General features: G+C 31.6%; 2 protein-coding genes across 5 annotated transcripts; both read left to right on the top strand.

Annotated features, from left to right (window-relative positions):
* Positions 1-1,085: 1,085 nt before the first annotated feature.
* Positions 1,086-7,694, top strand: GPA1 (G protein alpha subunit). Of its 4 annotated transcripts, XM_006577811.4 has the most exons (15): positions 1,669-2,029; positions 2,254-2,318; positions 3,329-3,396; positions 3,494-3,566; positions 3,771-3,808; positions 3,896-3,985; positions 4,149-4,226; positions 4,445-4,552; positions 4,659-4,760; positions 5,305-5,360; positions 5,889-6,023; positions 6,550-6,643; positions 6,789-6,848; positions 6,928-7,007; positions 7,211-7,690. In XM_006577811.4, exons 3-15 carry the CDS (start codon positions 3,334-3,336, stop codon positions 7,386-7,388), a joined length of 1,155 nt encoding a protein of 384 aa, XP_006577874.1. In that variant the 5' UTR covers positions 1,669-2,029; positions 2,254-2,318; positions 3,329-3,333; the 3' UTR covers positions 7,389-7,690. The 4 variants fall into 4 exon arrangements, with proteins under 4 accessions (XP_006577875.1, XP_014629849.1, XP_006577874.1 ...); XM_006577812.4 differs by lacking the exons at positions 1,669-2,029; positions 2,254-2,318 and adding an exon at positions 1,086-1,629; NM_001251255.2 differs by lacking the exon at positions 2,254-2,318 and having other exon boundaries at positions 1,908-2,029; positions 7,211-7,694.
* Positions 7,695-14,810: 7,116 nt separating this feature from the next.
* Positions 14,811-15,269, top strand: LOC100807541 (uncharacterized). The gene has a single exon (XM_003522258.2). The coding sequence runs from the start codon at positions 14,811-14,813 to the stop codon at positions 15,267-15,269; it is 459 nt and encodes a 152-aa protein (XP_003522306.2).
* Positions 15,270-15,761: the final 492 nt, after the last annotated feature.

Here is a 15,761-nt window from a genome sequence, read left to right as displayed (position 1 = left end):
TTGCCGTGAATTGAAGCATTTAAAATAAATTTATGAGATAATGTATGAGTCAGCGTCTTAGGGACACATATAGCATACATATCAATATCATGCATAAACAACTATAAACATGGCACGCTCAACATCTTATTCTTCATACATAATCATGATCGTAAACATATAAACATTATCATCATTGATAGAGCTTGACATTTCATACACATAGGCTTACCTTTATTATATATTTCCATACATCATTGAAACTTTACTTTAGCATGTATTGCTACACCATTTTTCTTTTGTCTTATTGACAAATTTGAACTTATAATCTCAATAGACTTTATACATTCTTCCCTTGCCAAAGGATGATACGACGACTCTTAGTCTTTGGTGAATTAAAACAATTTTGTCTTTGTTTATAAAACAAAAACAGCAGTTTCGTTAGTTTGATGTGTCTCACGGAGAAGCCTCGTACACAGCTCCAGCTATATTTACCTTGTTACCCCATACTCCTTTTTTGATTAATTATTTAGAGAAGCCTATGCAACGTCTCCATTGCTGTCATTGAGAAGTGAAAAGGGAAAAAAATTCAAATTCTTTATGTTTTTGGATTTTTAAAATATTTCTTTTAGAAATAATTATCAAAATTGATAGGCAAAAAAATAATAGTTTTAGAAAATAGTTTTTTTAAAGCAACAAGGTCTAAAACTTGACTATTTATTTTTAAAAAAAAGCAGGAAAGAAAGTGGAAAAGGGACAATGTCCCATTCATTATTTTTCTGTTTTCAGTTTATTTTTAAAATAAATATATTTTATCACATAAAAATAGACTATTTTTATTTGTTAAATTTGTTTTTGAAATTACTTTTATTCGAATAAATGAAATAATAATATATTTTGGTGATGAAAGTGTATGTGAGGACAAAGGGGTCAGGGGAGTGGCAACTGAACTAGCAAGTGCCAACTAGCAGCATAGCATCTCGACTAAACCCACGCAGACGCATATGCAGATGCATATGTGTCCTTTCCTGTCTCCTTTGACCGCCAACACAACACAAATCAGATAGAATGGAATCACGATTCTCTCTCCTTTTCTTTCTCAACAACACTTGAAATCCTGCAAAATTTCATTCTGCCCTTCTTCAGTCAAACTGGTCAGTCAGTCATGCAATTTCAGACTTGGAAGGAATCTAATGGCATTAGTGCCATGTGATGTATACCATGCTTGATTCCATATCTAAGATAGTATAACTACTTCTCGCAATATAATTTTTAAAAATTATAGTTTTTAAATCTGAAAAGTTTTTTTTATTTTATTTAATGAAAGCAAAAAACAATAATATAACTCTAACATTATTTTGGATAAGCTATTTTATGTGTTTTTTTTTTTATCATCAATGATGAGATAAAAACAATATAGTGATGCTTGGTCTGCGTTAAGATGTTGGAGTTGAGAGTGGCAGGCGGAGAGAGAAAGAGGGGTCAGTGAGTGTATTTTCCCAAGAAGACATAAAAAAAGTGCCATTGCTGTGCCTGTTGGTGCCTTCTTGTGTGTCTTTTCTAAACTAAACTTTGACCCGAGCAAAGGGTGCAGGACGCAACCAAGAACCCTCACAGCTTTCGGCGCTCTTCTCTTTTTTAATTCATCCAGTAATCTCTATCTCTATTTTCTCTCCCATCATTTTTATTTTAATTCATTTCATCATATATGTCTATGTTATATGTATGTACACTTACGGCATTGGTCGCACTCCTCTGAATCCCAATCCCACTATCTTATAACAATATTATATTCCATTATTATTATTATCATTACCTTAAACTAAACAACAATTATTATTGTCATGTTACATACAATTACTACATGGTATAGAACTTGGAATACTATACTATATCTTCCTCCACAGAGAAGAACACAAACTGAACTTGTTGCTTTCTAGTTTCGCTTCACACTTCACACTTAACACTTAACACTTAACGTATCCGCCAAATCTAGGGGCATATTTTACCACCACTTCTCTGCAAAAGAGACCCTTTTGCTTCTTTTCAGGTAACAACTCTTTCTTCTGGTGCATTCCCAATCTCTCTCTCTCTCTCCCTCAAAATCCTTCCTTCTTTTTTGTTGTTGTTGATAATTTACGGAGGGTGGATTTTAGCTCAGGAGATCTCTGAGTTTGATGTTGCATATGCAGATCGAGATGCGAAGATAATCTCCTTTCTTCACTTTTTGTATAGTTTATTAACAGTAGTTTTTTTTGTACCATTTTGGACTAGATTCTCTTTCTGGTGTAAACTTTGATGATGGGGTGGTTGTACCCTGCATGCTCTTGCTTTTCATGGTACTTCAACTGCTAAACTTTCATGCTTCGTGCGGAGAGAATCAGCATTCAAAAGCATCAAATAATTAGCCTGAAAAATAAAATAGAAAAAAAGGACCATTCTTGCCCCTATAAATGAATTGATAACTTGATGATTCATTGATTCTGCTCCATTCCTGAAATTGCAATTCTCTTTACCACTCATGGGCATCTTAATTATCCTTAACTTCACTCTTTGTATCTGATGATGGGGTTTAGCCATTTGATAAAATTCAAGTAGTTGCAGGCATGTAACAAAAAAGTCTTCAGCAAAAAAATAAAAATTAATAAATAAATCCAAGTTGTTGGCGATCACCACATCGTTTCCCATATGCAAGGAGTAGAATATTCCAATGTCTGTTAAATATAGCATTTGGTTGAGTAACTTTGCTCAGAATAATCATTAACTTCAGATCTGATGTGTGGCCCGGTAACTGTTCTGGCTAAAGCGTCAATTAAGAGTTTGTTTCAAGATACTCCTGCTATCCAGCTGTGCCCTTGAGTCTTGTTTTGATTTATTCAGATGTCTTATTCTGTGGATTGAGAATCTGTTATTTGCATATATTATTGCAAGTTGCCTGAAGTATTAGCTTGTGGTTGACTTGAGGTATTCCTTTGAGGTGGGGGAGCAGTGTTTGATTGTTCTGCTCAAGTCCTCTTGTTAGGTGAACTCAAGTCCATAGAGGGTTTGTTTTTGAGTAAACACCTTAATTAAGCAATGATTCAATAAGCTCTTGTTAAATGAGCATTTGTTTATAAGCTTGATTGTGAAGACTAGTATAATTAGTTAAAAAGAACTTATTTTGTTAAGTTTTACCATGAAGTTTATTGAACTAAGTTAAATAGAGTTTATAGAAAGGTCATAATAAGCTACTTCCACAAGTCCAAATAAGCTCCTATAAATGCTGCATAATGCAAGTATGTATTAAAGGAGGGTATTGAAAGTTGAAACACCGGTTTGGAGCTTGATTAATGCATCTTTTTTGTAACAGATAATATGGGCTTAGTCTGCAGCAGAAGTCGTCGTTTTCGTGAAGCTGATGCTGAAGAAAATGCTCAGGTCTTTTGTCCTTCATAAATTTGGCACTTGTTAAATTAGAAATAATACTGTTAAATAGGCGTTAATTTGAATTGATGAATGTGGCATGCATTTGCAGGATGCAGAAATTGAAAGAAGAATCGAGTTAGAAACAAAGGCTGAAAAGCATATTCAGAAACTTTTACTACTAGGTGTGTTTTACTTGGTGTGACTTTCCTTATTTTATATAGCAATCCGTAGAATTATTTGGAATTTAGCAATTAGCATTAATACGTAATGTGGTTGTACTCCCCAGAGTTTGAAGGAATCATATGTGCCACAATCTCTTAATAGCATGTTTGCTTTTGTTATTTCTTTTCTGAACTTATCTGTGTGTTAATATCTCTGTTGTTTAGGTGCTGGAGAGTCTGGGAAGTCTACAATATTTAAGCAGGCAAGAAATTGCATCTTCTCAACTGCTCGTGAATTATGATAGTATATGATTGCTATTGTTATTTATTTATTTGTTTATAATATGCAGATAAAACTTTTGTTTCAAACTGGCTTTGATGAGGCTGAGCTAAAAAGCTACATACCAGTCGTTCATGCTAATGTGTATCAGACAATAAAAGTATGCAATACTTGAAAGGGTGTGTTGATTATTTTTCTCTTAAAAAAGCAGAGTTAAAGTGTCCACTGTTCATAGTTTGAAAAAATGTTTTATGTGAGTTGAGTTCCGTAGAGCTACCCGAGAAAACTGTAATCCTTTGTCTGTACTTGATGTGTTAAAACAGGTACTGCATGATGGGTCGAAAGAGTTGGCGCAGAATGACTTTGATTCTTCAAAGTATGTAATATCTAATGAAAACCAGGTACTTCACTATTACCACCTCTTTTATTCCCCAATACGGTTGCTTAATAATAATTGAGTAGTTTCTATGGTCTGGTATGTTGTCGCTAAGTTTTTTCAATAAATATCTAGAGAATGATCATTGTAAACATGCTTCTTTCTTCTGGAAGAATCTTTTTCTCTGTCAAAGTTATATGACAAAGGCTTCTTCATTCAAATAGAGCATAATTTTTTTGGCAGGACATTGGTGAAAAGCTCTCAGAAATTGGAGGCAGGCTGGATTACCCGCGTCTTACCAAAGAGCTTGCACAGGAAATAGAGACTCTGTGGGAGGATGCTGCAATTCAGGTGGCTAGATTGCACCCTTTGATTGCTTTGCCTTAATGCATATACGTAGTTATCTTTTTTGTCATCAGTTACTTATTATGTATGTCTCACATTTTACTTGCTGTAGGAAACATATGCCCGTGGTAATGAACTCCAAGTTCCAGATTGTGCCCATTATTTCATGGAAAATTTGGAGAGGCTGTCTGATGCAAATTATGTTCCAACTAAGGTGTTCAAATTCCACCATTATTTTGTTCTGTACAAAGATACAAAAGCCAACTCCAAATTCTTTCTTTTTGGAGGGTGTTGTATTTTGGATTTTCTAATTGTTTCAATTACGAGGGTACAAACTATTTTCTACATGCATAGGTTACTACCTGTGGCATTTCTATTTAATCACTAATCATCAAAATAAATTTTGAGAAATTAATTGCTATTTACTAAGGTTGTTCTGGTTTTATTTATTTGAAAATAAATAAATCAAGTGATCATGTGTAATTTTTTTTTTTTTTATCTCAACCAATAAGTGGTTTGTAATTCTGTCCTGGATGGTGTTGCTGTTCTTTACTTATATTTATCCATATATCAGTTTATTGTCTAGAATTGACAACCATTATGTTGCAAACCTAGATATTATATGCTAATTCAGCACACCAAATACAGCATATTTTGTAAGAAGTTCACTGTGTTTTTTCTTTTGTTTTCATTTATGGACCCTCAAATTTGAAAGTGAAATGGATCTTAATATTTCTTGCCCTATTTGACAACTACAGGAGGATGTTTTGTATGCAAGAGTTCGTACAACTGGTGTTGTTGAGATCCAGTTCAGGTGAACATACTGAGCTAACAATTTTTGTACTGAAAATGATACAGAAACATGCTACTACTCTCCCCAAATTTTATTTTTTTTTGGGGGGGGGGGGGGGGGGGGGTTGGGGGAGGAGATCCTGTATTGTTGACATTCACACTACTTGTTTTCATTCTTGTATTGTCCTTACATGATTGCTGTAATTTTTTTGTTACTTATGTTCTATTTTCATCTACTATATGTTACTAACCATTATGCCTGTCAAGCCTCACTGCCTTCCCGACTATTGTAAAATCTAAATAGTTAAAATTTAAAAGAAACCTAAAATTTGTTGCATATTCTTAATTTTTTTTTTTTTTTGGTTTTCCAAATGATCTTTATTGTTCAATGAGGAAGGAAGAACAAATCATATTTTTCTTATCATGTATTACTTGAAGCAGGGTAGGCTCATGTTACTCAACATTTGTTCTGTTCCATTGCATTTTTTCAACCATAATATGATATACTGAGTGGACCAACTTTATTAGTATGTTTTTGCTATTTTGACAGCCCTGTTGGAGAAAATAAGAGAAGTGGTGAAGTCTATAGACTCTTTGATGTTGGTGGCCAGAGAAATGAGAGAAGAAAATGGATCCATCTTTTTGAAGGAGTTACGGCTGTAATATTCTGTGCTGCAATTAGCGAGTATGGTCTGCCATATGGTTCAATATCTTTATATGGTTATAATGATGGTGATAAAGTCTCTTTGGACTAAAAAGTCAGTGTGAACTATTAAAAATATATAAATCTCAAAAATGCATCTCAATTTCCTGTCTGCATATCTGTTTGGATTGTGTTGCACACCAAATTAAAAGGTCACATTCCAGTTGCACATCTACAGTTACAAACTTACAATCAAACACTTTCTATTTGATGTTTTGCCGTAAAACTTCAAAGTTCCAAATGCTTGATGATTAACAAAAGCATATTCTTCTTGATAGAAAAGAGAGAGAGAGAGGTAAGCTCAGTCTAGTCCTGTTACCGTGCATGTTTGATGTTAGTTACTAATGTTAAAAAAAAGGTTGGTGTGCATATTATAGGTAATAAATGTTGTGTCAGGTTAGATTTGGAGTAGAAAAAGTAATTCACTTATCTTTTAAGTCATGTTTCAAGAGATTTATAATTGAGTTTTGTAAAAGTAAAAAATATCTTGTTTACATTTACCTTCCAGGTATGATCAGACACTTTATGAGGATGAAAACAAGAACAGAATGATGGAGACTAAGGAACTTTTTGAGTGGGTCCTAAGGCAACCATGTTTTGAGGTTTTCTTTTATTCTTTTTGTAATATCTATATTTGCATAGAAAGTTTTAAATCAACTATATCTTTTTCCCGTTTCCTTTATTATATGACAATTAACATTTGTATCTATGTCAATGAATAATGACGCTCATCTCTTTTCTGGACAGAAAACATCCTTCATGTTATTTTTAAACAAGTTTGACATATTTGAAAAGAAGGTCCTGAATGTAAGAACCATCCAGATGAGTACACTTTGTCATAGGTGGAGTGTATTATCATTTCAGTTTAATACCTTGCATTGTGCAGGTTCCGCTCAATGTATGTGAGTGGTTCAAAGATTACCAGCCAGTTTCAACAGGGAAACAAGAGATTGAACATGCGTACGAGTAAGCATTTTCTTTATACCTCAGGGATATGGACTCAAGGGTGTTGCTGATGGCAAAGTAGTTGGTTCTGGCTACTGGCTAGTGAAAGCATTCCAAATTCAGCATTACATTTTGATAGTATCTGAATATAGGTTTCAAGTGCTGGATGATGAAGTTTTTCATAACCTAAACTATTGATTTACTTGGATAAACCATGTCTGCAGGTTTGTGAAGAAAAAGTTTGAGGAATTGTATTTCCAGAGCACTGCTCCTGACTGTGTAGATCGCGTGTTCAAGATCTATCAGGCGACTGCCCTTGATCAGAAGCTTGTGAAGAAGACTTTCAAGCTTGTTGATGAGACTTTGAGACGGAGGAATCTCTTTGAAGCTGGCTTATTATGACCATGCAACAGTATGTATGTTTAAGAGGGATATGATATTTTTACATTGAGAAATTAAAAGGTCATCTGATTTTGTTGGGTATATTAGAGGTCAGGTATACAACAATATAAAATCGATTTGTTGATTTTATGTCAAGTAAATCCTGGGTGGATAGGGAAAGCCTTTCTGAATACCTACTTGATCACCACATCCATCTTTAGAAGGAAAATTAGTTGCGCTCAAATTTTCAGAGATGACATTATGCTTTGTGATTATCTTTTTCATTGATTGAAAGTCACTAATGATATATTTCATATCCTTTATTTATGTCTATTAAATGTTGATGAGGTTTTGCCGTTGGTTCAGCATGCAAGTTAATTTGAGGTTTTTTAGTTTGCTTTCTACCTGCCTTTTGTTCTGAATCCAGTTAATTTGAGGGTGTATTAAAAACTTCATTGATGTTGGCAAGCGACAACTATACTTGTTGATTGTCTAAAAGAGATATTTCTTTCACCCATGGGTATCTTGTAGGGGTAAAAAACTTGCACATAATATGGATTAAAGATGGTGTCACACCCGAAGAAGCCATATATAATTAAAAGCACTGGAAATATATTTATTATTTCAAGTATAATTATAAGTTTTTTTTGGAGAAATTTGAAAAACTTTTTTCTAAATAGTACATCACCCTACTAAACATCACTCGCAAGAGAATCCCTCTCATCTCTTGAATTCACATCCTTGTTATTTTCCTTTAACATGTCCACTTGGGGTGATTATTTTCTTCCCATGACTCCATTATACAACAAAAGTTATGATTTCATTCATAAATATGATTTAGTGGACTTTATTTGTTCTACCTTTATAGTTAGTCTTTTATTTATTATGATAATGGAGTTGTTTTTTTTCTTTCACTGCAATAATGGAGTTGACTAAGTTAATGTACATCTTATTATCTCTTGGAATGTATCTTTTAAATTTTCACTCGTATTTTTAAAATTTTGAACTTCTTCCCATGTAATTGAGAATGAAAATATATCGTGTCAATTGCTACCAAAGTCAATAAGGATAACTTAGGTATCAAGGAATTGAAATATGAAGAATTTAATTAGAATACGTGAACAATGTAAATGTTTTACATACTTTTGATCAAATAATATAAATAAAAAATGTTTACATTTGTAACAATTAGTGAACTTATATTATATATTAAATATGAATCTAATGCTGTTGAGAACTTATATTAGTTGAGGTTGATCCAATAACCGTTGGCTTTACAAAGGAAAGATCGTTTTGTTTGTTGATGAAAAGTGAATTAAAAGTAAGGGAGAATAAGCTGTGCATCTTCATTGGCCAATTTTATCTTTTGTTTCCTATCCACTTTGTTAATGAGATTGCAAGCTATGCATATTACCACCGCATGCTAAGAATAGTAGTGGGTAAATTGGGTTAAAAATGGAGGATCGAAAATCCCTACTCAAGAAACAAAGGCAGGGCTCTTTTACTTGCAACCATCGCCTAGTTTCCTTCATCCTTTACAAACAAACTATCTCATTTTGCAAGGAAAAAAAACATTCAAATCAAAAAGAAATTGTTCATCCTTCTTGGTTCCTTTTGGAGACAAATTAAAACAACTTTCTAACCATCAACTTAACCGGTTCTTTGTATTTCTCTATAAAAACTCTTAATCCCGAACTACCTTTCGTTATGACTACCAAATTCTCGAGTTAACTCGCTAACTCTTACAAGTTCACTTTTCCTCTGTAAATTTTTTTTTTAGTAGACTCTGGATAAACTTGATGGACTCTAAGTAAACTCTAGAGTTTATCATGCAACAAGTTAAAAAAATTAAATTAAAACACAAGTCATTTTTGGTTGTTTTATGTTTATTTAGTATTCAAGATATCTTTATTTGGTGTATTGTTTTCAAATTGAAAAATTCTTACCTCTAATAACATCAAATATTTGTTCTCTAACAACATCAAATCTTCAATGGAAATATTGTATCACTATTATAACATCACCAAATCACGATTATATCTTCCTAGAGGCACAACGTTCAGGGAAGCTTCCTTCAAATAATAGGGTGCCTTGGAGAGGAGACTCAGCACTCGATGATGGCAAACTCGTTAATGTATATATCTTTCTATCTCTTAAAAACACATAAACAGATTAACAAACAGAGAAAATGAATATTTTTGGAATATCATATAATATAATATGTGTGTACATGCTTGTAGGTGGACCTTGTTGGGGGGATACTACGATGCAGGGGACAATGTGAAATATGGTCTCCCAATGGCTTTCACCGTTACTACGCTAGCATGGGGGGTGCCATTTTTTATAAGTCAGAATTTAAAGCTGCAAATGAGTTGGATAATATTCACGATGCCATTGGTTGGGGTATCGATTATTTTCTCAAAGCTAGTTCTCGACACAAAAGATTATACGTGGAGGTATAAGCCAAAACAGACGATGGAACACAGTTAGTGTGTTCCCATCACTACCCCGAATAACAGTGATAGTCTCTGTGACCTCCAGACTATAGAAGGTTGTATGAGTATCCATGGAGGTATAAGCCAACTCTATGGAAGCATAACCTTGTTGAACTTCTAATTCTCACAGTCGAAACATGAAACAAACCAATACTACAACTCTCCATTCGTTTGGCACCCAAATGAAATGACCATTAAGAATGAAATAATGAAAGAGTTCTCCACCCGGCCAAGAGAATTGTTAGCCAGTGTTTATTTTTCTTATTCATCAATAATACGATAACATCAGTTTATATAATAGTACAATAAGTTTGAACTTGATCCAAATGACTAAAATTTCTTCTGCTTTATATGATTGTCAAACAAATAAAAAGTTATTCTATGTATCCATACTTACATCTCCCATTATTGGGGGCAACAGCTAGTTTGGGTATGTTGGGGGATATCATTATTGCCGAACCAAATGCTTATATTGCATTTGTTGGTAAGGGAGTAATTGAACAGAAATTGAATAAGGCAAGGTTCACAAGGAGCTGATTATTGCATAAGGACTTATTTGATTAGATCTTACCGTGTAATCTTTTAAAGGGCATGCTAAGGGAGTTATTTTCAATTTCATAATTTATTTTCTGACTAAAATCCGTTTACCATAACTGTGCAATATCTTAATCGGGGATAATATCTTATTTATAGATTTTTTTTTCTCCACCATTAATATGATAAAAAAATATATAAGTGGAAAAGGTAATTGAATTATATTTAAAAGTTAAAATAATAATTATTTTGATATAATCTTTTTCTCATAGGACAATTATAATTAAACAGAAAAAGTACTAACATTTTTAATGAATTTTTTATTATTAATTAAAATTTATAGAATTACTAATAAGATTCCTTTATTTTTAGGGATACAAATAAAATTCCTTAAAATAAACTATGTATGATGGGAGGAAGATTAATTGGGTGCTCAATAAAGATCTCAATACCTTCTAGTTGTACCAAACAAAAAACATTTTTTTTAATTTTATATACATACCCATTTATATGTTGATATAGACAAATGTGAATATGGTTATTAGCAAAACATTTTAGTAAAAAACAAAATGGTTACTGGCAAAACATGGTAATAAATATAGTGACATTTCAACCCTTAGCTATGATAATTATTGATTGAGTGTATATATATTTACTTTTACATTAAATATAGTGTTAGGGGGCACTTCCTCTTGACACTTTTACGACAGATTGAGCATATGCTTAGATTATTATATTTTAGAACAATTCTATGTTTAAAAAATTAATAGTCGATAAAATAATTGCATAAGTATGCTATTTCTTTTTGTTAGTGATAGTTATATAATGTTAATAAATAGAATTTTATTTAAAAATAAATAAATATTATTTGTATAAATAACTAGTGTAATTAGAATTTACTAATATTTTATATTTTTATTAACGAACATTTCATGTTTTACACATTTTTTATTTAAGCAAAATTTTAAAATATATTTATGATTATAAAAGACGTACACGTGATTAATATAAATAAATTACATAGTTACTTTAGATTTAGGGGGGAAATGAAAAAGATTAACATGAAAATTTAAATAAATGAGATTTGTGAGGACAAATTATATAGAAACTAAAAAATAATTAAAGTTAAGACTTGAGAAATAAAATAAAATTTTAAATAATTAACTATTTATTATGAAAAAATATAAATAAGTGTTAAATGACAATAAAGTAATATGGTTAAGAAGAAAAATAATAAAAAATATTCTCGCATTTAAGAATGAGAATGTAAGTTTAAGAAGACTAATTAAACTATACATCGTTATATTGTTTAATAAATTTGACAAATTATGTATCATAAAACTCACTATATAACGTCATAACATATTATTAAATAATGAAAAATCATTATACACTAACAATTAATTAACATTTAATTGATAATAATATTCTATTAATTAATAAAATATAATGCACGACACAGGATATAAATGCTTACTATCAAATTTTAATTAAATATTATATAACCTAAATCAAATTAACATTGTTTTTTTAAGGAAAATTAACATTGTTAAGACTTAAGAGTACAGTTAAAACATTTTTTGTGTATATTATTATCAAGTTGGCATATGGTTTTAAAAAATTATTTGTTGAGTATTAATTTTAATATTCAAATATTTTTTATTATATCTGATAATAGCGTAATGAAATTGACTAAATTTAAAATATATCAATATCAGGTCGTAATTTTGTAATGCCAATAATATTTGGTTATGCTGATTGTAATAGAAGTGAATTATAATTACTTTTAATGAATTACATATATAATATTAAGAAGAGCTTGCTTAAACCTTTTGAGAAATTATTTTTAAGTTTGGACTATTAATTTTTCATGTTAGGTTTGATTTTTAAAAAATAACATTTTCAGGAAATAATGTTTCTCTGAAATATTTTTGTCAAGTTTCTCACAAAAATATTCTCATAATAGGATGTGAAAATCTAAGTTTCTCAAATTAAAAATAAATAATTATGATAAAATATCATGTTACTCTAATTAAATTATTTAATGAGATAAATAATTAAAAATAATAATAAATATACTATTTTACTTTTTACTTTTATATTATTAGAAAACTTATGACAATATTTATTATCAACCAAAAAAATTTAGTCATTTATAGTAATCATTCTCATAGGATTTATGATTCACGGACACCAAATTTTTTTTCTTATACCAAACGCTCTTAGTTCTAATATCATAAGTATTTAAAAAAAAATTTGAAAAACTTAAACATTTAAAAATGACTGTGAATGGGATAGTTTTTTTTCTCAGGATTCATAAGTGTTTGCGTGATTTGTAGACTTTTTATCTATATGACTGGGTTTAAATTAACTTGTATTCACGAATAAGTTGTTTACGCTGTGAATAGGATAGTTGTTTTTCTGCATTTTTAGTATTTAAACATTAAACAGTTGATATTATATGGAATTGGTTTTATTATTTATATAGAGATTTTAGAAAACTATTTAAAGGAAGAAACTCTCATCATATCATTTGTGATTAAAAAAGATAAACATGACTATTATTTTCTTTAACTTAAGATTAGGATAGTGTAACCTAATCTTGAAGATATACGGAAAATAGTTCTTAAAAAATATTTTAAGAAACCATTTAACCGTCCACGTTGCTCTTGGTGTGGGCATTTGATTTGGATATCGCGTACGAGAGATTGTATTGAGATACACGTGGCTTATATGCTCACGACAGGATCAATAGTCATTAGTCACAAGCGACATTTGCTATATCCCATTTCTGATTCCTTTTATTCATTTGTTGTCTTGCAACTCGATTCCCAATTTCATTATCCTCCTCTTAAGCTAGCCTTTGATACTCTCATTCACTCCTCGTCTTGTTCCATTAATGAAAGGCTTCCTAAAATACCTAATCTTAATATACAATTAGTACTGAATCTATGGGATGATGAGAAAATATCTAACTCTATACTCCTTTAATTACTAATGAATAAATATTGTAACGAAATATTTTTTAGTGTCTTTCATGAACACGTGATAAGAAGTTGTGTTATTTCGTGTTTAGTTTTAAACTAATTTGCAACATTTAATTTTTCAAGTTACGTGTTTATTGGCGCACGATATACATAATATTTTATATTTTTATGTTTTAAAGTAGTAATACTTTTAAGAGATTTTAAGGGTGGAAATATGAAGAGATGTTTTTGCGGATGTGGATAAGGGCAGGCCTTCGGCATTAATTAATTTAATGAGATTGAATAAAAGTAAAAGAAATAGAGTGTTAGGTTATCTTGTTGAATAGTAAAAGAAATAGAGTGTTAGGTTATCTTGTTGAATACTATAGTCTATTCATTAAAATAGAAAGATTTAGATAATTGTAATCTACGAGAGAAAATATTTTATGTGAATCTACGATCATATCTTTCAAGAGAAAATATTTTATGTGAAAAAAATGATTAAATTTAAATTATATAACCATACATAAATAATTAAAATTTAATATTAAAAAATACATAATTTTTTAAAAAATTTTAAAAAAATTTAAATAATTATATGATATTAAATTTTAACTATTTATATTTAGTCATATAATTCAAATTTAATTATCATAGAGGATATTTTTTAAAGATATTTTTCTCTTATCACATGTGCTCGTAAAACTATAAATAAGGAAACATATAAAAGAAGGCCCCATAAAGTGTTGAGTCTGTCCTCGCTTGTCTCCTCATTTGACTCTTTTTCAATTCAGACTTGTCTTTCTTTGACGCGTGTTGGTGGCTTCGGCGTTTGGATGGAAACATTGCCGTTGTTTGAGCCTCAAGATGATAACGAGCAGTGTTCATCTTCAGCTACTTCGTCCATCGGAAACGACAGCGACTTGTCGGAGACAGTGCGGTGAGAATGACAATGAGGCTCACAGTGCTTATAAATGTCTTGAACCTTTGGACACCATGGACTCTCTCCAACATCTTCTTCCCATCCGGTTCTTCATCTCAGATCACACTTCCTTAGCTTGTTTACTTTTACTCACATGCTATTATTTTCATTTTTCTAAAAATTCATTTCTATGTTTCTTGTGAATTTTTATTATGACTTTCAAGTTGACATGCGATTATGATTTCATTTAGTGTACTTGGTTTGATTGTCTGCCTAAATAGCCTTAGAACCCGAGACACAAGGCTAAGAATTTTGCAACCGGATCTAGGAATAGGATAATATACTGGTTGACAAGGTGGAAACAATTGCATTGTAGCGACTAAAACTAGGCTTCCTTGTCTGAATTTGGTTATTGTAGGTGAATTTAAACTATTAATTCTTAGCTATCTTGTGCTAAAAATAGTAATAAAATGTTTAATTATGAACTATATGTGGCGAGTGTATGATTGACGGTTTGAGTGGTGTGATGGACGTGAGGGGCATCTCAAAGTTCTATGATGGCAAGTCCAAGTCATTCACGAGTCTGGTTGATGCTGGTTCTACCCCATATATCAAAGACATTGCAAAATCAGAGAATGCTTACACCAGCAGGGGTAGAAATTTGATGGCTTTCAATCACACATGGGAAAAGAGTCAAAGCTACCTTTTAAGAAGCAACAGTGGTGGCATTTCAAAGAAAACGACAATAAGCTCGAGCCGAAGTACCGTGGCTCTCGCTTTTGCAATCAACTATGAAAGCAGCAGTTGTTGTGCGAGCGAGGATTCATCTTTAAGCTCAAATCCGAGGTCACCTCCACCTCTTCCGCCACTCCATCCCCCAAGTACAGCTCCGTCCTCTCCTATGCAGCATAATTTCTCATCCCGGAGGTTCTTCTGCTTAGTTGATATTCAAAATTGTTCCACTGCTACAACAATAAAGAATTAAAGATACATCGCTACTCCCTGGACCCTGGGGAGTAAAGCAGCTCATCCATCACAGTAAACTGACTCATTAACTCTACCATGTTTTAACCACCTTAAATGATATATCTCGTTCATGTGCTATTTATCTAAGCGAGCAGTAGGTTGCAGAGAGATACCAATGGTAGATATTCAAATCTTATATAAGGTTAGCCTATCATATGGCAGGCCATGCAAGCACTAACTACTTCAGAATTTTTAGAGTTTTTGATACAAGTCATCTTCCGGACTCTCCATAGAAACCTTATCCATCAGAAGGCTTGCTACCGTTACCCGTTAAATTACTCAATTTATCGAAACATTCGTAGACACTATATGCTAGGAAAAATATTTATTGAAATCAAGTTGGGAAAAAAAATGTTGGCGGCTAATCCTGGTCATTGAAGGCAAAATAATGCCATCTAAAAAAAAATCATTACACGCACCATACTTAATTGAAGTGATGGTATACTCATCA

Source organism: Glycine max, chromosome 4 (genome assembly GCF_000004515.6).
Source record: "Glycine max cultivar Williams 82 chromosome 4, Glycine_max_v4.0, whole genome shotgun sequence".
Classification (NCBI taxonomy): Eukaryota; Viridiplantae; Streptophyta; class Magnoliopsida; order Fabales; family Fabaceae; genus Glycine; species Glycine max.
This window is presented reverse-complemented; position numbering and strand designations above follow the sequence as displayed.

Coding starts and splice junctions, on each gene's coding strand:
- GPA1 (NM_001251255.2), top strand. CDS start 3,334: ATGGGCTTAGTCTGCAGCAGAAGTCGTCGTTTTCGTGAAGCTGATGCT. Junction 3,809..3,895: donor AGTCTACAATATTTAAGCAG/GCAAGAAATTGC, acceptor TATAATATGCAG/ATAAAACTTTTGTTTCAAAC. Junction 4,227..4,444: donor TAATATCTAATGAAAACCAG/GTACTTCACTAT, acceptor TTTTTTTGGCAG/GACATTGGTGAAAAGCTCTC.
- LOC100807541 (XM_003522258.2), top strand. CDS start 14,811: ATGGACGTGAGGGGCATCTCAAAGTTCTATGATGGCAAGTCCAAGTCA.